The 24,499-nt window shown below is 47.8% G+C and overlaps 1 protein-coding gene across 18 annotated transcripts in view; it reads right to left on the bottom strand.

The window, feature by feature from the left end:
* The window catches only part of LOC100678279 (mushroom body large-type Kenyon cell-specific protein 1), a 75,228-nt gene that overhangs the window by 21,389 nt on the left and 29,340 nt on the right, over positions 1-24,499 (bottom strand). For 4 of the 18 annotated variants that reach the window (XM_031931222.2, XM_032601007.1, XM_032601006.1 and 1 more), the window contains exons 1-6: positions 9,589-9,696; positions 5,629-5,786; positions 4,729-5,217; positions 3,978-4,319; positions 3,164-3,463; positions 2,521-2,600 (exon numbers count right to left, since the gene is read on the bottom strand). In XM_031931222.2, the coding sequence (XP_031787082.1) occupies positions 2,521-2,600; positions 3,164-3,463; positions 3,978-4,319; positions 4,729-5,217; positions 5,629-5,786; positions 9,589-9,619 (1,400 nt within the window). In that variant the 5' untranslated portion in view covers positions 9,620-9,696. Of the gene's footprint in view, positions 1-2,520; positions 2,601-3,163; positions 3,464-3,977; positions 4,320-4,728; positions 5,218-5,628; positions 5,804-9,588; positions 9,699-24,499 lie in introns of those variants that run through there. The other 14 variants (XM_016985726.3, XM_031931224.2, XM_031931223.2 and 11 more) reach the window with 10 other exon arrangements.

Here is a 24,499-nt window from a genome sequence, read left to right on the forward strand (position 1 = left end):
CGGCTCATTGACCGATTAACATCATCGACGGAACAAGTTCCCGATAAGATTAGGCGTCTTGGCGAAAGTCGTCGCGACGAGACTATGGTCCTCCCCGCAACGCGCTCCCCCTGTATTATACATAAACGTGCGTGCGTATGTGTACATGTGTGTTGCAGCGAGTTCGACGACCTCGAGACTCTCTCTTTCGCGCGAGGGAGGGACGTTCGCGCGCACTTGCCGAGAATTCGTAGATAAAAGTGTATTTAGTGCAGCGACGCCGACGCGCAGCGTGCAGTCGTGTTTTTCGTCAGAACTCGAGGTGGGAGCGATGATAGTCAATGCGTCTTTGTTTTATTGATTTTCTCGGGAAAATTGTCGTTGCGAAAGTATTTATACGCTTAATTGTGAGCAGACCGATTATTATTAGCAATATAACTAACGTATCGGCGATTAATTCTCAGTGAGTCGTTATCGGCGAATATGAGTAAGTCAAACTACGAGAAAGCGTTGACTTTGCGGATTAACAAAAAGTGCAGTTTCGTATGTCAACGACCTCTCGTATTATTTTTATCGGTTTATATGGCAGCGTTGTAAAAACGCTCTGAAGATTCGGGAAAGCGAAGTTGCGAAGATCTTATGCAACGCCGTGGTCTTGGCGAATTTCACGCGTACAGAAAGAAATTCTAAACTGGACGACTATAGCATGATAAGCAAAAAATACGCAGGTAAAGAGGCTCTTCAAAATTAACCAAAATGTCGGCTAACTTTATAAGTCGAGCTCCCAGCCAATTAAGGCATAAAGGTCCACTAAGGAAACATAAAACTGGCCGCACTTGCCTAGCAGTTTAGATAATAACGACAAAACTCGACGATAACAATCGACCTTTTTAAGAAGCAGCTCTCTATATACCCTTGGCACACGTGCCAAAGCCCCGTTATCGCAATTGCACTGTTTGCTCGGGCTGTAAAAAGAATCACAAAGCAAACAGCCAGCGTTGCGTTAATTATATTCTTTTCCCCGTAATCTGATATCCTCGAAATTCGTTTACGCGCAGTAACAACAGGGTCGGTTAAAAATTAGCCGAGATGAGACAAGCGGCGAGTCGAAAAGTGTACAATATATCGGAAGCGTATAGACGCACACACATCGTTGAGCTGCAGAGGGCAACGAACGCACTTGTGTGTTCCCTCCATCTCTATATCTGCGGTCGCAGTAGCTCTCCATGCCTCAATGAGGCGGTTCGCGAAACCGGCGCGCGTAGATTTCTCTGGCGACCCTCTCGACTATATACGCCATACTGTGTGTAGATATTGCGTTCTTGCAAGCTCGCGAAATTTCCTCGGCGAATTGGCAAGAGGATCCACTGCTGCTCGCGTCATCGCACGCTGGCTAATTGTTCGGAATTGTACAACTTTTGTTTCAAACGTTTCAACTTACATACGATTACTATTTTTTATTGGTAGCATCGAGAATCTTCGTGGTAACAAGAGAATTTGAAGAAATCCCAAAAAAGTTAAGAAAATGTAAACAACGAGCGATACGAAGTGCAGCCTCGGATAAGGAGCCTCTTGTCATCGACCCCGAACATGTTGCAGTTCGATCGGTTAATATTTACGCCGACGTGTTCTCTTCTCTTGTTTATTTATGGAATGTCTGTATAAGACGACAGTGTGATAGCCGGCCTTGCGTTTTGCACAACTTTGTAACAATATGCAAATTGCAGCAGATGCAATTGATGATACGACAGCTTTATCGACGCTTATTAATCGGTCATCAATCGTTACTATATGCAGAAGTAATTGCGCGCTGCGTTTTCGTGCTGTTGACGAATTTTCTATGGGCATGAATCATCCTGAAATTGACAAACAGTAACTGAGCTATGCGTCTTCTAAGAATCGAAATCGAACTCGTTATACTCGTACGTGATATTTTTGGCATTGCTGCCGACTACGAAGAAAAAGATACGCGAGGAAAAGGAAGAAACAGGCTCGTTAGAGGCCGATAAATTTTCATAATGAATGCCTCGGGCTCTCCATAACGGCCAATCAAAAATTGTAATGCGTCGTTCGCGCAGTGCGTGCAAAGCGACTCGGAGCATTATTTCGCAGCGTTTTTCCGCAACGAAAATACTTTTCTATTCCCTGATGCTAAATGCTGCTGGATCAGATAAAACGCACCGATGATAAATTCAATTCAAATGGAAGCCTCGATCCCTATTAACATTAGACATAATCAACATCCTCATTCGAGTCGTAAAATGTTGCGGCGTTCGAGTAACGGCCTGTATCATTTATATACCCACCAGGAAGCGCGCGCTGCTCGAGGCCTCGCTTTTCCATTCAAGGCTGCCGCGAGAAGCAGCTCACGGTTAAAAATTTTCTTTTAAAACCCATCGTTTCGTTCGAATTTATTTGGACGATGGTTTACGCTCCCATTATTCTACGCGAGAAGGACGTACTTATATACGTGAGGATAAAAAGCGGCTCATTACATACACGCGTCGATCGCTTAAATAATTAAAATTCTTGTATACTCACTTAAAAATAGCTTTTGGATCGATGGCTGCTGACATTCGTAGAGGTATCTTTTGTTGTTCCAGTATAGATATGTTGTTGTCCTGCAATAAACAAGAATTTCAGAGTGCGCGTTTCAATCGAGCGAATAATAAAACGGACTCTGGCGCTCGCACAGTGTGTGATATGTGTTATACAGCGTGTTGAAGAAGGTCGCGTTGCAATCAAGCGAAACAATTGTCGAATGTTTGCGTTTTATATATGTGTATTTATAAAATTCTTGAAATTTCGCCGGCATTTATCGTTCGCGGAATCCCCTTTGAATCGAGCAGCAGCTCATCACGACAATCGCAATTATTTCTCAAATTATTTTAATTGAAGTGCGTGCGTGCGAGCGGCGAGTTTTACGCGCACGCACATGAAAAACGCGTCGCTCTCTTTGTCGTGCGGATACGTCGCAGCGGGGATTCGAAAAAGTGAAAAACTTTTAACTACCAAAGGTTGCGAGATGCTACAATGCGTGATATCCTGTGCACCACAACCAATAGGATCCTTCCGATATATACGCTATAACTGAAATATTAGTCCACACGATGAGATGTTTTCACAATGACGCATGAAGAGCACACACTGCTTAATATGTATGTACATACGTGGCAAAGCTCACCTGAGAGTTTTTGGGCTTCGCGGAGAGATCGAGCGGCTGATCGGCGCCTTGGTTCTCCTGCTGATGGGCGGCCGCGGCAGCGGCAGCCGCTGCGGCGATGATGTGCGGTGGTTCCCGTGGTGGCAGACACCACTGGGGCAGCAGCGTCGGGTATGTGCCGCTAAGAGCAGCAGCGACGACCGACGCCGCCATTGGATCGACCTGCACCGACATGGGCGACTCGGCCGAGCGGGAGCTGTTGCTGCTGTCGCTTTGCGGACTCTGCCGGGCACAAGACCGGACTTGGTCAGATGCGCAGTCCTCGAGTAGATACCGGGTAATCGTGTGGTATTTATTTTTTTTAGAGGGAGGGAGTCGTGTTATGCTTTTTCTTTTAGAGATGCGAGGGTTAGAGGTGGAGATCGTTATTGAGGATATCGGAGAGACTTTGTATTTGTACGAGGGAAAATGGTTTACCATTTTTGTCCCTGTCATCGGCATATCATCGATTCACATATTTTCACTTCATTTTTGAATCTTCATGCGTCAAAATAAGCGATTGAATTTTAATAAATGGACTGAGATCGCATTGTTAGTAATGCTATTGCATCGCGTAAACCTCATTGATGAAATGAAGTGAAAACATTGAATGATCAAGCATATCTATATAACAAGTTGCTCTGATGTATAAATTCGTACTACAGTCTCCGCATCGACATCTACGAATAAGTCACACACACACGCACACGTGTAGTTATTGTAAAAAAACACGATGGAAAGAGAAAGAGCAGAAGAAAAAAATGGGGTAAACTCGAAATGGATAAACGGAACTCACAAGAGGTGGCTGCTCGTCGTGCGGCAGCTTGCCATCGAGACAAAAGTAACACTTGTCCAGCGGCTTCCAGTCCTCGGGTGGCGGACTCGCTCGTCGTCCAAGCAAGTACGTCGGCGTGCAGAAGATAACTTCCTTTTTCGGTGGCGTCGAGGCGCTTCGCTGCAACTCGGCTGCAGTGCTTGAGCCGTTGTTGTTGAGCGGTGTCGAGGTCGGCCGATTCGGACAGAGTAGACCACCACCGCCGCCACCGGGACCCGGTGTCTCCTGCAGCTCCTCCTCCTTCTTTACCCTCAGCAGGCCTTGCGTCACCTGCGGCCGCTCTGCCGTTTCCTCCTTCACTTCCTGCAATTTTTTTTTATGATAAGGTGAAATTGACACTTTTGGAACAACATATAAAGAGTGTATCCTATACTGGGACGCTAACGAATGCTGTTGATTATACATGTTACCTTTTAAACTCTGTAATTAACACCCCTATAAGCAGGCCCAACTAGGTTATTCAGTATCATCACTTAGCCAATTTTTTTAAGTGTTCAGCAGACGATTTAGAACCACTACCAAAACGAGTTCTCGTCGCCCACTTGGCGAATCAATGCTAACTCCTATACGAGTCGAACTAATCCGTATTTGGCACAGAATGAAAATACGCATGAGATACCGATATTAAAATGCAAACTCGATGTCTCTCAAGCCATAGAATCTCTCGCGATCGGCATCGATAAAAGTATAGTTACACGCATCGCAGGCGTACCTTGGTCCCTTCCGTGTCGTTGGTCTTGTGATCCGGCCGTGGTTCCTGCCGTCCGTCGTCCTCCCTGAGCGGGCTCAGCCTTATCCTCTCGTCGAGTCGTTCCCTCTTGATCCTCTGGGCAGCCGTGGCCTCTTCGTCCTCCTCGTCGACGCGAGTAGTCTCCGTGACGTCTTTCGCGGTTAGCGATAGATCTTCGCCGGTAGCAATAACAACGTCTTCGAGCTGCTCGCTGTTGCCGTTCTGCTCGCTGCTCGCCCCGGTGGCACCGTTTTCCCGGGCACCTTCGGCGAGCCGGCCGTTCTCCGGGCCGCCCGTGATGATGGCCCCTGTCTCGTCGGCGCGACGGGGCGAGTGCTCGCTGACACCGCCCCCCGCGACGACAGCCGACGTGCAATTTGTCGTTGTGCTGCCGCTGCGCTGCTGATGATTTGCCAAGCCAGACTTTATCGACTGCTGGGCTGTGTCCCCCGGCTTTGCCTGCTGCACCTGCTGACCATGTTTTCAGACGTTTCCATCGGTTAGAAATTTTATTGATTACCATTTTATTACGAGATGTAATTCAATATCAAATTTCATAATTCTCGATAACTGTTATTAAATAATACGCTTTTCAAATTTCTTTAGAGTTACAACAAGGTGTCATGAATCAAAACGAACGTGTTTAATGTTTCTACAATGAGTTATAAGACGTCGAGAATTAATCACTTCAACTTTGGCCCGGGGCAACAAAGCGCACGTCATCAATTTCCCATTTCACGCACTAATCATTACGTGTTCAAGCAAGATTCAAGCCAGAGAAGAAACCGACTTGACTCTCCAATCACCGTTACGACACACACCAAGTACAATTTACACGTCCGAGAAGTCAGACATCCCTGCAGTATAGAACAAGATAATGACCTGCGCCAGCTGCTGGAGTTGCAGTTGAAGCTGTTGCTGGTGATGCTGGCTCGTCGCCGTTGACGCGTTGTCCGTGCTGCGAGTGCCGCTGTACAGGGTGTCCTGATATTGCTTCCATCTCCTACGGCCCATCAACTCCTCCGCGACCCGCTCCAGACCTGCGACACCACCACAACTACATTCAAACAATGATGGAGCGCTGTCGCCCGATCAGCCGATGGCACGACACGCATGAACGAGGCGACTCGCCCATACACCATTTTTTCATTTTTTTTTTACCATCGTCGCTTTCAATCTTACAACTATATACGAGGACCGTTAATTATACACAAGCAATCTTCGCCTCGATATATTCAAACGAATTTCGTCGCGTATGTTTCACACAACGCACAGCGTAGCGAACAAAAAAACCACTGCACGCGCCAGAATAGAGCTTTTTTCAGATTAAATTCGCCGCTATCTATCCGGGAAGGGAACGTGCGTTTGGCTGGAAACTCGCGCGCGCTCGATATCGTTCTCTCTTTCATTTTTTTTTTCGTCGAGGCCGGGCTAGGCTTATCATAGACCGTGCGCGCGCCATGACGCATCTCATCGCCGGTTTTGACTCAGGCACACACACACACACAAACACTGCGTACGCGTGTCTAGGTCGCAGAGGTGGGGCTAGAGATAATGTCGATATGGCGGTGAACAAAATGAAGGAGAGACTATTTTGTCCTCGCGCGCGCGCATTTGAGATTTCGCGTTTCCTCCTTCTGCAACATACTTTGGTTAATCTTATCAAGCCTATATAGGTAAATTCGCGGTTTATTACACACTCCAAGAACTTGTCGTCCCTTCAATTTTGAAAAGCAGAGCGGCACGGTTAATTATTGCTGTATACGTGCGCGACGGAGACAAAAGTTCGGGGGCGATGAAGTTTGTTCGTCGAAAATATACAACATTCCGCGGTGAGGCTTATTAAAACCGAGAGAGAAAAAGAGTCGCAATTGGCCTTTCCACGTAAAATGCGCGCGACCCTCGCGCTTGCAGTCACGCTAATCGCGGAGAGACTCGCGTGCCGATCGCGTTTTCGTGTATATAGTTGCGTGCTAGCGCTGTATACTGCTCGCTTTGCGCGCATCGGCGTCGACTTCGTGCCTACGAGAGCTTGTTTTTATTATACGCAAAACGGAACGACTTTTTAGTCTGCACACTATTATGAAAACTTGGCTAATCGCGAGCATATTAATACAGTTCATAATGTAGATCGCAATTTTTATATCCGCAGCGCAATGCGACGCAAGGCGACTTTTTCGCAGTGGGCTCTCTCTCTCTCTCTCTCGCTCTCTCTCTCTCTCTCTCTCTCTCTCTCTCTCTCTCTCTCTCTCCCCCTCTCTCTCGCACGAGCCGCAACTGATTTTGTCGCCGCGACTACTAGTGCAGCCGTCGTGTCGGACAGTCGGGTCATTAGGGACGGAGTAAAGGAGACAGAGCGATGCGCGCCCGAGACGGCGAAAATAAAGAGAGACACGCCGTTTAAAGGTGCGGATATGGAATCGGAATACAGCTTCATATAAATACTCGAAAAGTGTATTCTGGAAAAATCTTCGCATATACCCACAATTCAAACTTCCCGCCGCATTCATCCTTCTCCCTCCATGTACACTGAGAATCAATAAAGCCATATCTTTATAGTATATAAGACGGATCGGCAAAGAGAGAGAGAGAGAGAGAGAGAGAGAGAGAGCAGCGGAAGTGGCCGAGCCCTACACAGCAGGCGCATCAGCACAGAGCAGCAGACAGAAAGGGAGGGAGGTTGCAGCGAAGCCTCTCTCGCGTCGGGTGGGCGTACGGTATGTATTTCTGGGAAACCGCTCGAGCCATTCTCGTCCGTGCGGAATTCACAAATTAAATTGCTCGATGCCCGTAGAATCGGCCGTCGTCGCTTCTATATTGCAGTCGAATGCCTTCTCCCTCTCGCTCGCTCATCAGTATATAACGACTCTCGCACACACATACACACACACGCACACACACACACAATAGTATATAGAGAGCCAAACAAATCATTCGAGTCATTCCCGAACCCTCGAAAATGTCCAATATGCGCCGCGGTTCGGTTTTTCGCGTGCGGGTGTATGCGGCGCATACTCGAAAGAGTCGCGCGTCAGAGAGCCTGAAAATGACGGATGGCGGAAGAGAGATTTCGGACCTTTTTTTCTTTCCCCCTCTGTAACGTGTTTTGACGAATCGAGTGACCGCTGGAATTGGATCGAGGGTTTATTATCGCTGCTGCCGGACACTCGCGCGGTTTATAGTTTTTAATGAAATTTTATTGGATTTCGAGGTGCGAACTGGACCTCGTGTGTGTAAACACTCGACAATTGGTTAAAAAGCTGTGTAGGTACGCACGTACGCGTATTATAATCAAATGATTTTTAATCAACGTCGAGAAAAAGCCAATCGCGTATGTATCGGCCTTCGGATGATCATTCCGCAAATACTCCGATAAGCTCTCTTTGTGTCGCGCCTGCGCGTTGGCCTCATACACGCGCAATTTTGTTTACCCTCGCACGTGTGCTGCGCAGCTCGCATCTCATTTCCCCGGCGCGAAAATTCGAAAAGAGCGATGACGATAATTCGATGTACGCGCGAAATCCACGAAACGAGTGTACATACCGCGCTGCACATAGCCGGGGAAAAGGAAAGGAGGGAAAGAGGACACGGCCGCCTGCTGTGGGTTCAAAAGTGCGCATATAGCTACGGCATCGCTTGAAAAACATCTGAATAAATGATCACTGTTTGTCAAATGTTTCGAGCCAATGGACAAGTTAGGCGCGCACACCACTACTAATACGCCCGCGCTATGCATTATCCATTGCGTTTGTGCGCATTTGTCTTTCCGCGCGGGGCTGTTTGACCAGCGCATACACACATACACACATACACACATAAGCGGGCACACATTTTTCCCTATTTTTATTCGCCACCACCGACGCTTTCATACATCCGCGCGACGTTCTTTTTTCCTCTATACGCGGCCGTATACTCTCGGCTTTTTAATAGAGCGCACACGCTATTTGAACGCTCCAGTTCCGCCGCCGCCGTGCGGCCGCTTATCAAATGCATAATTCCCATTTACGGAAACGTCGGAGGAAGAGAGAGAGAGAGAGAGAGAGAGAGAGAGAGAGAGAGAGAGAGAGAGAGCCGTTACGATTCGCGCAAGGTCTCCGCTGTGTTGACAAAAATGTAATTTACGGCGCGCGAGAGCCAGACGCGCGCGTTTTGAAAATTATCGCCTTCGATATTTGCCGTAGACTACATTACGGCTCGAGTATATTATAGAACCTATTTTAAAATTGCTCTTACGAAACGATCGTATAAGGAGTAAAAAAAGCTAGCTTTTTTCGCCAAGCGGCGTGAAATAAATGCTCGATTCTCCCTCTCGGATGTGCAGCGGCGGGACGATATGAAAATAAGAGAGGAATAAGCATAAGGCGAAATATAAGGAAAAGGAAGAGGCAGAGAGAGAGAGAGAGAGAGAGAGAGAGAGAGAGAGAGAGAAAGAGGAAAGAGCCGCCGGAGAAAATAGAAATCCTTGAGAGAAGATCCAAGGCTGCGCGCAGCGATGGAGGAAGCATCTTGCCTAACTATCATTACGAGCACGAGCGCCGGATGTGGCGGAGAAAAGAGAGAGAGAGAGAGAGAGAGAGAGAGAAAAAGTGCGCTGCATTGTGAAGTGAGTGAGAGAGCGAGAGGATGATATTTGCCGGCGAGACTTAGAACGACGCGCGAATAACGAGGGCCGCGCGCGATTTTTCTAAAGCGATGGACGCGATGCGTGTATAATCAATTTTCTCAAGAGTGACGGCCGAGCGGAGATCTAAGATTTTTAGAGCCAGGTGCGTTAAGGATGCAATTGGGTTGGCACGAGGAAACTTTCGGAGTCACGTGTGTGATCGATGGATTATGATTTACCTTGGGACCTCGAAACCTGCGCTTTAGGCATATGTGCGACCAGATCGACGAGAAGACACACGGAAAAACACAAATATACCTTCGATTCGCTAAAATTTCTCTTCGTAACTGACTTCGAGTCCGGTTGGGAAAACTCATCAGCGACCTCGTGTGGCGCATGCGTAGCGAGGCGTGACGAAAATCGGCGGAACGATAGGTCGGCCTCGCGCGTCATGGCTACGCGAAAAACTTACGAAATACGTGAAAAAATGCAAGGAGGATGACCCGAAGACCGTATGGAACTCGGTCCGATAACGTTTACAGTATATGTGCGCCGAGAGCAAATACGTGATTCTCCAATAAATTTGACGTGTGTATACTCGAGAGAGAAGACTAATCAATTCGAGATGAGAATTAATTCGCGCTTTAAAAGAAATTAGTTTGCATACGCAAACAAAGGCTCACAGCGCACGACTCTAATACTGTATGAAAATATGCCATTGATAATTATGCAAATAATTTCCATAAAAAGTTCAAAGTTACAGCTGTGATGAAATCTCCTCGTAAATATGCACTATTATCGCGCGTATTATAAATACTCTCTCGAGCGAGCGTTGTGTACACTTTGTCCGATTGCGCAATACGACTCGAGTAACAACAATATAACGCTTTTGCAAAAAAAAGCCATCGACGAAGAAAAATCGTAAAACTATAAACAAAGCGTGAATTTCGTCGCGTATATAATGCAAAAGTGCAGCTCGTTTTTGCCATCTGCAAACTGGCCCGACGAGTCATCGGGCGAGCGCATGTGTGTGCATAGCGTGTAGAGGGAACTTCAAGGTCGACCGATGAGTAATGAGAATCCGAAACGAAATCAATTGGACGCGTTCGACGACATTTTCCGGCGAGACTACTCGTTTGGCGCACTGTACGTACATATTTGAATGAGTGAAGAGGTCGAACGAAGGATTTTTCGCGGATTAGACCTGAATTTCGCAAGAGTGCAGCGAATCGAAGAAAACGACTTTTAAGACAACGTTCACATACCGTTTTCACGAAGGATACATCGCTAAAATTCATACGCTTACAAGTCAACCGATAGCGCAATGAGGTCACTCGGCTGCAAACTTCACCAAATACACCTCTTCCCCTCTCCAGCGATGAATAAATGAAAGAAAAGCTGCCTATCGCTCGTGATAGATAGTCTTGCGGTGAAAAAAAAGCAACAACGTCATAGCCCCGCGGACTCGAAACGATACGAAAAAAGGGCAGTAGCAATCAAGCAACGACGTCCACGTTTGGAATTTAAATATTCATAAAGATATTTGTCGCGCTCGAGCGCGAGGCGAACAAACGAGAGCGCATTGATGGTGGCGGCGCGCACACACATGCACACACGCTGCAGTTAACATCTGCGCGCATATAGATAATGGATAAAAACCGTGTCTTGTCCTCATAAATCAACGGCGAGATGTATATGTGTGTGTGTGTGTGTACACACGCGACTGTTTTAAAAAAAGCGAGTGACTTTACAACGAAAGGAGTGTGCAGTGTGCGCGAAATTTGACGAAAATCTAGAAGCATTAATCATTCCCACATCAAACGCGCCGGAGATAGAGAAAATAGTCCATCATGCAAATAGTGAGGTATTATTTGTAGATATGTAAAAAAGTGCTGGTTTGCCGCGCGTTCGCCGTATAAATCAGCTGCTGCTGCTATCTAGATTTTTGTTTCTATTTTTTAAAATATCCCTCTATTTACAAGCAGCAAAAAAGGTTTGCAAAAATTGTTGCAAAGCGTTCAAGAAGGCGGGCCACTTTTTTAAATACGATAACACATCTTGGCGCGACAAAGCCGAGCGAGTGAAAAAGGCATAGGTGAAATTTTTTAATGGATCGCTCGCGCCGGCGGACTGCGCCGTGGAACTTATTTTTCAAAACTATACCTATAAAGGGAATTTGCAAAAAGAAAGGCGGGGCGAACGGAATAGGGCGGGAAAAAAAGGAAAAATGCTTAACATGCTCGACGCAGCGCTGCAGAGACTCCGAAGAGTTATTGGATTCATTAAAGGTTCTGGGGGGACTTGCACGCTGCACGTTGAGCAATTCCCTTCGCGTTTTATTTTTCGTAAGGGCGCTCCGCGCGCTCTCGTGGACGAAAAAAAGGAGGAATTTCGTGCATCGCCGATGGAAATTCATAAAGGCCGCGCAAGAGTGTACGCGGGGAAAATTAATTTTACCGGAGACGACGCGCTGAAAGCGAAACAATAAATTTTTATTTTCGACGTGTGTGTCTGCTCTCTCTCTCTCTCTCTCTCTCTCTCTCTCTCTCTCTCTCTCTCTCTCTCTTGGTCGGTATAGGTATTATAAGAAAATAATAGCGATGTGACCCACATTACATGTGCATACAATACTTCTTGTTTTTTCTTCTCGCGAGTCTATGAGCTGCGCGCAGGTAGTAGTTACATGTAAAATATGATATTTACCTTTGCCGCGCCGACCGCGGCTTTCTATGATACACGTTTAATGCCCAATTAAAATAAATTGCGGAATTAAGAAACCGTCAAACTCGCGCGCGCGGCTGAAGATAACACACGGACACAGGCACACACACCTAATTATACGAAACTCCATATAACAAGCGGCAGTAGCGCACGTATATAAAAGGACAATTACTTAATGTTATTAGCCATAAGATTCGATCTCTCGAGGATTCAGCCTTATAATTCCCGCTAATTAAGACGCGTTTCAATTCCACGGCGATAAATTCAATGGCATCGTCGTAATCATCGCATATACAGCGATGAGGGAATATTAAAAAATGAAGAGATAGAAAATTCCAAAGCGCTACAGCAGCACATGCGGCGATAAAAATCGTCGCCTCGACGACGAAAGAGGAGAGGAGAGAAAAAATGGTGAATTCCCATGTTATTATCGAAGTATATCCTTTCGCAACACACATATATACACACAGCATCGACAATCGTCGCCAGCATCGCGACTTTCGCAACTACGTCGCGCTGAAGGAATTCACGTATACACGTCGGAGACACACACACACACACACACATCAGGAGACTTTTCTCTCGAGGTAGAGGTAAATTTTGCGATGTACTTATTCCGCATCGACGTGTGTATAATCGGAGGCTTTTGTCGCTTCATTTAGAGTTCCGTGACGATGATATCGCGGGAACAAGTCTCAAACATTGCTCGAACCGTTATTAAAGAAAAATGTGAAAAGTAATACGTTTTACTCTCTTATCAAATATTTTTCCAGCCGACAAATTTATTTCTCGGAAACCCGCGCCTTACGGAGAAGCAAAAAAAACCCAGGGCTATGCACACAGAGCGCAAACACAAAACACACCCAGAAACCATCGATTCCCTTCGCTCCCATAAGTCGTCGTCGTCGCGTTGCACATGCACCTAACAACCCATCATCACACACATACACACAGCGAGCGATCGCCTCTAAGCTACTAGTCGCCGGCACCATTCTTCGATTCTAAATCGAACGGCCTCGGCGACCAATGGCAGCCGGTAGCCCGGCAATTTCAGACTCGGCTCTCCCCCTCGTACACCGCGCGTTGGTGCGTGCGCGCGTCTTATACGTGCGTCACACACACACACACACACACACACACACACACACACAGACGCGTATATAGACGACGGCAAAAGGACTCCTAATCGTGCGGTTACAGCCTCGACCAATGGCGTCGCAGCTGCTGCTTAGAAAACTGAGCGAGAGAGAGAGAGAGAGAGAGAGAGAGAGAGAGAGAGAGAGAGGATGAGCATAATGGTGGGGCCCGAAATGAGCGGCCACAAGGCTGTTCTTTGTCCGAAACTACGCCAGACGCTTCCCTCTCTCTTTTATGTATTCCTCGCCTACTATACGCTATATTATACTGCACGGCTCTCTCACTCGCGTGTCTGTCTTTCTACTGCGCCTTTTTTTCGGGCGTGGCGAGCGCGTGTGGCGTGGCGGGAATTAAGATTTAACGCAACGAGAGTGGAGTAGCTTCTTTTTTAAAGCAACTGTGTGTCGAGAGAGTAGATAATTACGCGTTACCATATTCGAATTTTCAACGAGAGATCGTTACACCGCTTTTGCGTAATCGCTGAGTGTCCGTGAAAAATATCGAATCTATTTCAGAGACTCGTTCGGGGTTTTTTCCGCGCGCGCAAGAGCCGACTTGTCTAATTGCCATTCGATGTCGATTGTACGAGGTGCAATGTGTTGGAGAACGCGCCACGAGCCGCATAGAGTTTCGCGGAATTTCGCAATTTACTTCGCCGCCAATTATTCCCGAGTTTTCAGTGTTAAGTAAAATCCGGTTTTAAGGTTTCGCGGTGAAAAAGAAAACACACGACTTTTCGCGCGGTTCGTTATTCGAGTCGCGAAACTTGCTCAATGCTACTGTAGAGTCTCGGTTCTGTGTATACTTTGTCATTGTGCTCGGGAGAGTTGAAGTTTTCATGTTTTATTGATCCACGAATTGAGTGTCTTTAATTTCGCCGGCTTAATTAGTTCGAGTTTTATTAATCGAGGTACACACACTGCGTTAAATTGTTAAGTAAGTGTTCTCGCGACTTCGAATGAGGCAACGAAGCCAAACATGCACACGTGACTAGCTGTTGCAGTAATCGGTTGCCATTAAAATTTCCGAGAATTTTTTAAGCGACGATGCGAAATATCCGCTCCGCGAACCGATAGACCAGTTATATTATTTCCCCAATTCATAAGCGACGCATTACATAAGGAAAAATCGCCAGACAAGTTCGGTTGCACAACAAAGGCTCTCGAAAATTCTCTCACGGCTTAGACATCATTATATCGTTGGATTTTAAAAACACATCTGATACAGGCTATATACTATACAAGGTACACTCTCTGCAGCTAATTTTATCAGAGGCTGGAGAAGTACAGCAAAGATCGAGTCTCGATAAAATTCATGCTGGAAGCACGTATACATTATTTATACGCTGTATACAGAAATCGAGGATATCTGGACTAGAAATACCGCACGATGTCTATCAGTCCGATTCGCATCAATCAGGCCTCTCGTATAAACCAATAAAATTTTAAAATCCTCTACATAATGTCAGCGCGTGTATAGCTACATTTTTCGAAGGTTACAAACGAAAAGCAAAATAACTAGAATCTTTTCCGCTCCAAGATTCATTCACAATTTCACTTTGGCATGAGTCATTTCCGCGTATGACTTATGCATCATTCTAGTTTCCCAAACAAGCCTAAAAGTCCGCTGGCATTACAAACGGCGAGCGAAAGAAAAGAAAGATTTTTCGTACGACGCAAAAAAGAAGAAACTACTCAAAACCGCGTCGCTCTCACGAACACACACACGCGAGAGTAAAATGCAAAGTCAAATAGCGGAACAGCAGCAACAGCAGCGACTGTGTGGCCGGTAAGCGGATGCATTATTGAGAGGCTTCTCCCTCCCTCTCTCTTCTTTAATGGTCTCGTCGGTACTCGTTTTCCTTCGCTCCAAGCGCTGCACACCGAAATTCACACGCACACACACACACACGCAGGCTGACCTCGTCTCTCTCTCTCTCTCTCTCTCTCTCTCTCTCTCTCTCTCTCTCTCTCTCTCTTTCGAATCTTCGCCTCCTCTCTTTGTCTAGTTTCGGAGCAGTCGCGTTCCCGCCTCCTCGATTTCTTTGTCATTTCGCGCCGTCTGCATTGTTTTAGTGCTTTGTCCGGTTTTTTGCTCGCGCTATCGGCGTTTATGCTTATTTCGTATTTGTGTGTGTAGACCGGACGCTTTTTGCCTATAATAGTAGTATCCGACCGATTACCTGCACTGATTTTATTTTTAAAAACAATAAACGTTATTTTTCGAGGGAATAATTTATATACACTCGAGGGAAATTTAATTATCGCCGAGAGGTGCGGACGGGGCTATTATAACTCTTGCTCTTCGAAAATCCTTCGCGCTGCCGAGCGAGAGAGTAAACAATGACAGCCGCGCTGCGATGATCGGAATAATTCATCGCACGTCCTTCAAAACGTCATTTAGCCCATAAATTTCGCAATGCATCGCGCAGCTCTCGCTCTCTCTCTCTCTCTCTCTCTGTTAACAAGCCAGAGGAATCGACTCACTGCAGTTTCGGAGGTTTGTGCTCGAATCTTACGCTGACTGACATCCCGATAATTCCGCGCTGGCGTTAATTGACTAAATTACCGATGAGATCTGCGCTAATAACTATCGCGTGTTAATTGGCCAATTTCGGATTTCAACCGACGAAATGTATATATCCACCGGGAAGAAACTGTGTCACGCGTTTAGAGAAAAATAAAATATCACACTGCGATGCTTTGAAATTCAAAATAATAAAACAGAGACATCCTCGTCGCGTCGCGGCAGCAGCGGAGAACACGCGTTGCAGCATAAGCGGAAATCGGACACGGCGCGCCTCACTGACCCATTTATATCAGCTACTATATGCTCTCGCGCCTTAGTTTTAGCCGCGCATGTGTATATACGGTTACCCTCGGGAATGACACTGGGCTTAGACGTATGTGTACAGTGTGGACGCAGCACTTTTTTCGTTCTTATATTATTTTTCACGCGCCGCTTATCGACTGAGCCATCGTTGCAGTGTTTGATAGTTCGAATTACCCGATCCTTGCAGACTCGAGAGCTGGCGCCGTTTTCGGTTCTTATCTCGCGTGTACGTCTGACGCACGAAAAATAATAGACAGAGATACATCGGGCTGTGCATTGCGATGCAGATCGAGTGGCGCATTCTTTTAGGAAGTGCATTTCGCGCGATAGGCTCATTCGTGGAATTTCAGTGCGTATGTCGTAGTCGAAGAGATTAGGTTGCTCCGAGAGACATTTTCGTGAAATAATAATGAGGATAAAGTGTCCTTTATATAGAGGAGCACTTTTGCGTCGATATTTTTTCAAGCTTGGGTCAAGCGGCGAAAAGCTCGCTTTTCGAGAGGAAAAACGTCCCATCGCCTCTGTTTCACGTGAAATGGTGAAAGAAGGCAGACACCGAAAAGCCATTTTCCTTCGGCTTCAAATTTTTCGGGAACAAGCGAGAGAGACTACGACGACGGGGAAGATTTCTCGTTTAGTGTACAGTAAATCTCTGGGAAAAAAGCTACTTCGAAAGCCACTATCCACTGCGAGACTTTGAAATTGTCGGGAGTACACGTCACTTCGCTCCGAATATAAAAGAAACGTATGATTGCGCGAACGATTTCGTTGAGAACAAAAAGATTTTTAGATTCGTAGAGCTACGCACGCGTCGAGTCTGCGATGTCACATGCATGTGCGCGCGCGCGTGCACGACTTGCCGACGTGGCCGCGAAGCGCAACAGTTTCTCCTCTCTCTCTTGGAGCATCGACGACAGAGACGATGAAATTCGCTCGAGTGATGCAACGCCGCTGACATCTTAGGGATTCCGTTACTCCTCCTCTTTTTATACCGAGTTTTTTCTTCAATTTTGCGCCACGAAAACAGGCGGCAACGTAAACACGAAGCCAAAGCGCGAAATTCGCGCGGCTAATCAAATATTCAAAAGAGCTTCTCGTTCGGTCGCACAGCCGCGAACAAAGCTCAGAATTCCGAGCGATTTAAAATTCATCAACGAAATCGCCTTCAATACACTCACACACGTATGCACAGAGTGAAAGAGAGAGAGAGAGAGAGAGAGAGAGAGAGAGAGAGAGAGAGAGAGAGAGCCTCGTAGTCGGTGGCAAATTACCCACTCGCAGCGCCACTAGAGCGTAAAAAGGTGACTTTTCAAAAGTGCAGAACAACTTTAGAGAGACTATGTACCAGCGGCTCAGGCGGAAAAGGCCTTTTCATAAAGCGCGCGCGGCAAAAATTACAACTTCAAACGGAGCTTCGCCAAGAGAGTGTGAGAGAGAGAGAAGTAAAGACTATACACAAGGCGCGCGCCGAGTGATCTCACGCGGATGAGCCGCTGATTCGCGCAAGACGTGTCTGTGTGTGTGTGTGTGTGTGTGTGCACGTGCACTAGGACTATATAGCATAGGCTGTACTGCAGCCACGACGACGACGCGACTACTTGGCCGCGCTGTCAAGTGGCTCGAAGACGACGACGACGACTATATGTATGCAACGCCGGCTTTCTTGCAATATCCGCTTAACAGCATACGTCACGAGAGAGAATGGCTAATTTGAACGTTTAGGATTTTCCATATCGAGACTTTGATGCTCGTTTTTTGTTTTGGAAAGTTTAACGAGCTGTGCTGAGAATGAAAATAAAGCGAGATATGCACTATTTTGCGCAGGAGAAGAACGAGCAGAGATGGGTAAAGAGATGCAAGAATACACCAAGTTCTCACTTCCTCTCAGTCTTGTTGAGAATTGCAATCGTCAATACAATTAGGAAATACGCGCGTTTTCTATGAATAGAGTGTACAAACACAGCGACTTCAAACTCTAAAAATGTAATAAACACACAAAAGCATACACTTATCAGCGAGAGAGGAAAAGATAGCGAAAAACATAGAGATACCCGAAAGGATGTTCCCAGCGAACAAGGTCTGCTTGCGCAACGAGCGATTATTTCAGAAATTTAACCATCGCTGAATAAATTACGCACACACTTCATATAAAAAATTAGATAATATACGAACGCTTCCTCCTCTGAGATCTTATCCTCTCCCAACGACGCCGCCACTCGGCGCTTTAAACCATCAGATCTCTCAAGGTGAATCTATTGCAAAAATTCCGGCTCCGCGTCCAAATCAACGAGACACGAGCTGCGAGCGATGTCGGCGCACGAAACTCTGCGGTACTTCCGAGTCGCATGTGTAATGCCCCGAGCGCGCGAGAGAGAGAGAGAGATCTCGGCGCGTCACGTGACGTGCGAGGCTTCGCTTATCGTCGGCTGCATTTCTGCGCCGGGAATGCCCGATAACACACTGCATTTCTTATATTTCTACCGCACGGCACTTACACCAAAGCCCTCGCTCGGCTCTCTCTAATCAATTTCTTCTTCCGAAATTGCGTACGTACACGTAGCTCTCCCTCCTCCTTGGGACGAAAAGTAACTCACTCGAATTTCCGCGCACTCGTTTCGGCGACGACGGATACCGCGGCAGCGGCGCGCGTACAACAGAGCCGCGTCGTTGCACCTGCTCTACGTCGAGGAGGACAACGCCGGGCGTATAGAAAAAGCGGCGGCGCCGAAGGAGAGGAGGCGAGGAGCCAGCAGGAGCAGCGTTGACGACATTGCCGGAGGTCCAGAGGCGCCTGAGACAGAAAGAGTGAGAGAGAGAGAGAGAGAGACTTTTTACGGGGCGCCGGCGCTCCCCCTTATTTTTTGCGCTCGAGAGTCCTTCCTCTCCTACCTTCCTTTGCAGCCTTTTTTTCGCTGCCGCCGCCGCCGCTGCTACTGCTCGGCTTCGATAAAGCGAGAAGGACGGAGCGATGGGAAAAGGTGTGTCGTGCGCCGCAGGAAAAAAGTGGTGGGGGGAGGAAGGTGTGCTCTCTCGCGTCATTTTCGTCAATTTAACTCACGGGAGACAGGGCTACACTCCTCTCTCTCTCTCCTTTCTTCCAACTTTTCCTTTGCCGGGTTTGCACCGCACCCCCCTTTTACATCGCTGCGTGTTCTCTTCTGCTCCCTCCCCAGGCCGACCGGACGATTTCAGAGCCCCCCCCCCCCGATCCGAGGTCAATCGACGGAGGGGTGCACTGCCTCTCTGTGTGTCTGTGTGTAGCCGAGTATAAGCGCAGCGAAGACGGCGCTGTCTCTCTCTCTCTCTCTCTCTCTCTCTCTGTCTCTCTCTCTCTCTCTCCCTACTACAACCCCTCGCGGCTACTCGATATCGTTTCATTACGCGTAGAGTTCTCCCCCCACCACGACGCGGATCCCTTTCCCCACCGTGGTGGCGACGACTCGTTCCCCTTCCGACTTCCCCCCTCCTCGGCGGCGGCGCTTATTTTTCCCTGCGACGCTTCTTCTAGCATAGGGGGGCGCCGGCGCCCCTCTCCGCGCGAGATTTTTCCTTACTCCCCCGACGACGACGACGACGACGACGACGACTATACTACGGCGGCTCGCCCGCACCCGTTGTACTTTGTGTGTGTGTGTGTGTGTATGTGTGTGTGTCTGTGCGTGCGTGCGCGCCCCCGCGAATTTTTATTGTTACTTCCCCCCTTAAGGGGCTGCGCTCCTTTTTTATGTGCCTCTCTTAACGATCACTGCCCCTCTACTCTTACGTGTACGCGCGGACTCCTTCTCCCTTTCGCGCACAGGTATATAGCCGGCTCCCTCGCGAAAAAAGCTTCTTCTTCGCCCGGATCCCAGGAAAAACCGGAAACGAAAGGCCATTTCGAGGAATGCAGTACGTAAGGGCGTAGGCGCGCGCGAGCGGACCGGGTGCTCTTTTTATGTGCACCCCCTGCTGCCGCCGCTGCTGCTGCTGCTGCTGCTGTGGGAGAGAGATAAGGAGGTGGAGGTGGAGATAGATTATGGTGGGGATGTACGCGAGCTTTCGGAAGCTGCGCCGCCGATCCTTTTCTTTTTGTTTTCCATGGGCTTCTCTCGCCCTCTTTCTCTGCCCCGCGCGCCTCCGCTGCTGCTGTTCCTGAATCGATGTTGCGAAATGTTATTGAGCTCCTTTCGCGAGCTCGTCCGAAGGAAAATTCGACGAGGTCTCTCTCTCTCTCTCTCTCTCTCTCCCTCTTTCTCTCTCTCTCTCTCCGACTGAGTACGGGGAAGATACCGTAGACTTGTCGTGAAATTTTCATCGCTTGATAATTGACCTATTACGCTGGTCGCGCTGCTATTAATCATCGTATTAATAATTATATCCATAGCGTTCTCGGTATCGATCACAAGTATACCGCGAAATTAAACAATTATTACACCCTCCGATAAGAATCGAAGGGAAAAAGGAACGAGAAAACAAGCCCAAGACACGCGCGAGAAATAAAATTTTCCACTCCTAAGAGTGCAGAAGAGGAAACGAGAGACTGGGAGAGCTCGTGCAGTCGGTCGTTAAAAAATTGATGGTTTTCGGCTACAAGCTTTCGCCGAGTCGAATAACGACGAGCCGAAGAAAAAGCGCCGCGCGAGAAATAAAAGCGAAGGGGTGTCGGTTATATAGTCCCAGGGAAAACCGAGAGAGAGAGAGAGAGAGAGAGAGAGAGAGAGAGAGAGAGAGAGAGAGAAAAGGGCTACCTACCGGCTCTCCGCCGCGCGCAAGACGCAGCCAGAAATCTTATCTCGCGGCGCGTAAGTAAGCCTTTCAGTTCACGTCTTTTATTGCCTTATAAAGCTCGAAAGTCGGGTTATGCCCCCCTTCTTTTTCCTTATAAACCCCGGCCAGGGAAGGAAAAAAAAAGAGAAACTCCGCGATTGCTCTCCCTTGTTCTCGCTCGCGCGCGCGGGCGGATAAGTCGTGAGGGATTTGTCTTAGATCTAATTTTCAAGATTGTAGGACGCCAAAGTTGGCGAAAAAAAGAAGCGTGGCGAGAGGAGGCAGGAAGATTCGAGGGATGGTTCGAAGAAGAAAAAAAATTTTTCTCTCTCTTCTTACGTCTTCTTTTTTATGACGTGTTTTATTGCCGGAGAGCTGCAGCGGAGGAAAGGAAGAAAGACACTTTACTCTCGGCAGGCTCGCGAGCTTGCGCGTGAGCGCGAGTGAAGGGATATATTCCGCGCACGCTTTTTTACGACGTATTTTCGTTATCTCTAATGCCGTTATATGAATTCGAGGGAAATGCAGTTTATACTCCCTAGCGGGTAAGGGCTACTTTTAGGTATAAAATGTTTATGTACGCCCGGCTCGATTTCCCGTTGGAAAAAGTCATTAGCGCGAGCTTTTGAAATTCGAAATTCGCGATTAAAATTACACGAGCCAATTGTATAAACGTTGATCTCGCGCGTCAAATATCTCACTCGACGAAATAAATCCGGGGATCGAGTTGAAAAGCACTGCCTAAATTCACGAAATATTTAACTCTCGAAAGCTCGAGCGCGGCTGCAGCAGCAGCAGCCAGAAGCGCAACAGGTATACACACGAGTAGCAGTCCTCTTTTCCCCGAAAATTCCATCTGCATAAAATTAACTCTCCCGACAGCCATTAGCACGTCCCGGTATGCAGTGTACATGTCGTGTGTATCGAAAAGCAATGCTGGCTCTTGCACTTTTTCTCGGCGAAACGCCTCGGGATCACACACATACACATGTAGGATAGTCTCTCGTATCTCTATACGCATACGTGCGCACATGACACATGCAGCCGTGGCTCACGCGAGCATCGATCGGGGGAAAGTTTCCGATTCTCTCTTTGGGTCATTAAGTGACAGCACCAGTTGCAACGACGCCGCACCGCAAATTCAGAGAAGCTTTTTCGTCGATGTGCGCCGCAGCAGCAGCAACAAGCTGCCGATTAGTTCGGGGCCAACGGAATCCGCAGTACTACCGCTCGGGCTATTTCGGGCGAGAGGAGATTTCGGGATAGTCGATATCGGAAGCTACAGCTGCGTGTGCGTTCGGAGCTTTTTGCCGGTGTCGTTGTCGTTTTTTCCGACGCGACTGGCCTTTCCACGCGAAGTTGCGTACAAGCGACTTTAATTTTAATTAATTTATAATGACAATATAAAGTTGTTAACGCACAGCAGTCTGAGATTTGAAAATCGCTAATAAAGCCGTGGAGGTGCGAAGAATAAGGTGCAGCTCGAAAACGTGCCCATCCGCGCGTGAAACTCGATCGGGGCTACACGACGGTAAGGAAAATGTACGAGACGCCCGAATATAATCCGAGGGAGCTATATACACACAGAGAGTGAGAGAGAGAACCGTGCAAGAGGAGAAATCGAGGGGTAGTCTCCTCGCGCGAGCATTACAGTATAGTGGGAGAAACGGCTAGAGTAGGGATACAACAGGGGCGACACCGTGAGAGTCTGCATTTTTCACTCGAACAAGAGTAAAGATTAGCTGGTTATACAATTTTTGAAGGGACGCGGAAATCGATAACGTTGTTTTGTCCGTATTTAACCGGCGTTGCAGCTGTGTGTACAGCTCGGGCCGTAAGGTGTGGCAGTTCATCAATTCCGACAGTGATTTATCATATCTTGGAGGAACTTTCTGAGACTGATTGCGAGAAATTCTGGAGAGAAGCCCGAGAAATAGCCCCGGCGTAAAAAGAACGGCCAAAGTGGAATTAACCAGTGGCAGAACGTCAGTTCCTCGTTGTTTTTACGCCAAGAGAGAGAGAGAGAGAGAGAGGAAACGTCGATATATAGAAAAAGATGAGCTATACAGCGAATCGCGCGCGCAGTGACCGGAGGAGAGGCCAAAGACATCGCGAGGGTTTACAGTAGCGGGGAGGGTATACACAGCCGTTGGAAATGTGTGTGTGTGTGTGTGTACTGGAGGGGAGTGTAAGACGAATAAAAGGAGCCGAGAGAGGAGAATCGCGGCGCGTTGTCTGTGGTCAAGACACACAAACTCGCTCGCTCTCGTTTTATGCGTTTGTTTTCTGGGAGCCCGTTAAACATTGTTGCTTGCTTTTTATTATACGGTACAATCAATGCACACGTCCTCGCGTCCTCCTCATCGACGAGTATCAATAATTCGCGCGACTAAAAACGCAACGAGTTTTTATAATGTACACGGCTGTTTCCCATTACACCCACACACACACACACACACACCCGGAGCGAAGCCGCGCGCGCAAGAAGAACCAATCAATCCATCATCCCCCACTACGCTACCGACGCCTCCTCTCTTTTCTATTTCGCGAATTTTCCTGGACAGCTCGAAAGATGCACCACCACCAGCGGAGAGAGCACACAGCGGAGGGTGGCGCGCACACGAAGCCATCGAGGGGAAACAAAGGTGTCAAGGGAGTGAGGGCACGGCTGCAGGGGAGTCTCTTCTCCTACCTCCGATTTTTCGCCCTTCCGGCGTCTCTCTCCCTCTCTCTCTCTCTCTCGCGCGCGCGCGCGCGAAATTTCGTCAAACGCGACTACGCTGTTGCTTCTCTGCCGCCGGCTTGGTGGGGATGTAAGCTTCTGAGGAGAAGTCGAGAGCGAAGGGGTGTACACTGCGGTTCGGGACTTTCACGGACTGAGTGTGCACGGGAGATTTGACTTTTCGACCGGAGTGGGAGGAGATTATTGGGTATTGATTCGTTTCGATTTTGCCCTTGTAATTGACTCTCTCTCTCTCTCTCTCTCTCTCTCTCTCTCTCTCTCTCTCTCTCTCTCTCTCTCTCTCTCTCTCTTTCTCGCTCACGATTGTTGCGAATTTCGACTGCGCTGTGTGCGGTTGGATATTGCTAATTATTTTGCGTAAAGTTAATACTATACAGTGTGGAGCGTGGGCTTCGGAGTGATGCGGGTCGAGTTTCCGCGCTGAATTAAACTAATTAATCGTGAACGTTTGTAACTTTGTCAGAGTCGATGACGATTCGTTGATTGGATTAAATTTTGACGCGCGCGAAAGAATCACACGCGCTATAATCCTCGACGTCACAGCGACGCTTTGCTCCACACCGTAAACAAAGGCAACGACTGTGTGCATAACTTCCCCCTCCCTGACGAAACCGCTGCATATGCAGCTCGACGCGTTATTGAGCTCTGAGACTTCAGTCATGTAAATACTCTACGTATATATATAACACAAGAGAGATAAAACCGAAGTGGACTGACCGATCTTTACACACTGGATAAAACGGTTTGATTCCGTACTTCTTTCTTTTTTCATTCCCATGAAAACTCCCGTATACACCTTTCCCGCCGACGTTGTAACAATCGAAATAATGAGAGAAAGAGGCAGTATATACACTGCGCAATATGACATAGCGGGGAGCGCGTGGAAGACCTTTTATAGCGTGAGTGTGCGTCTCTCTCTCGGGCCGAAACACACACACACACACACACACACACACACACACACACAGACC

This window comes from Nasonia vitripennis, chromosome 5 (genome assembly GCF_009193385.2).
Source record: "Nasonia vitripennis strain AsymCx chromosome 5, Nvit_psr_1.1, whole genome shotgun sequence".
NCBI classification, from domain to species: Eukaryota; Metazoa; Arthropoda; class Insecta; order Hymenoptera; family Pteromalidae; genus Nasonia; species Nasonia vitripennis.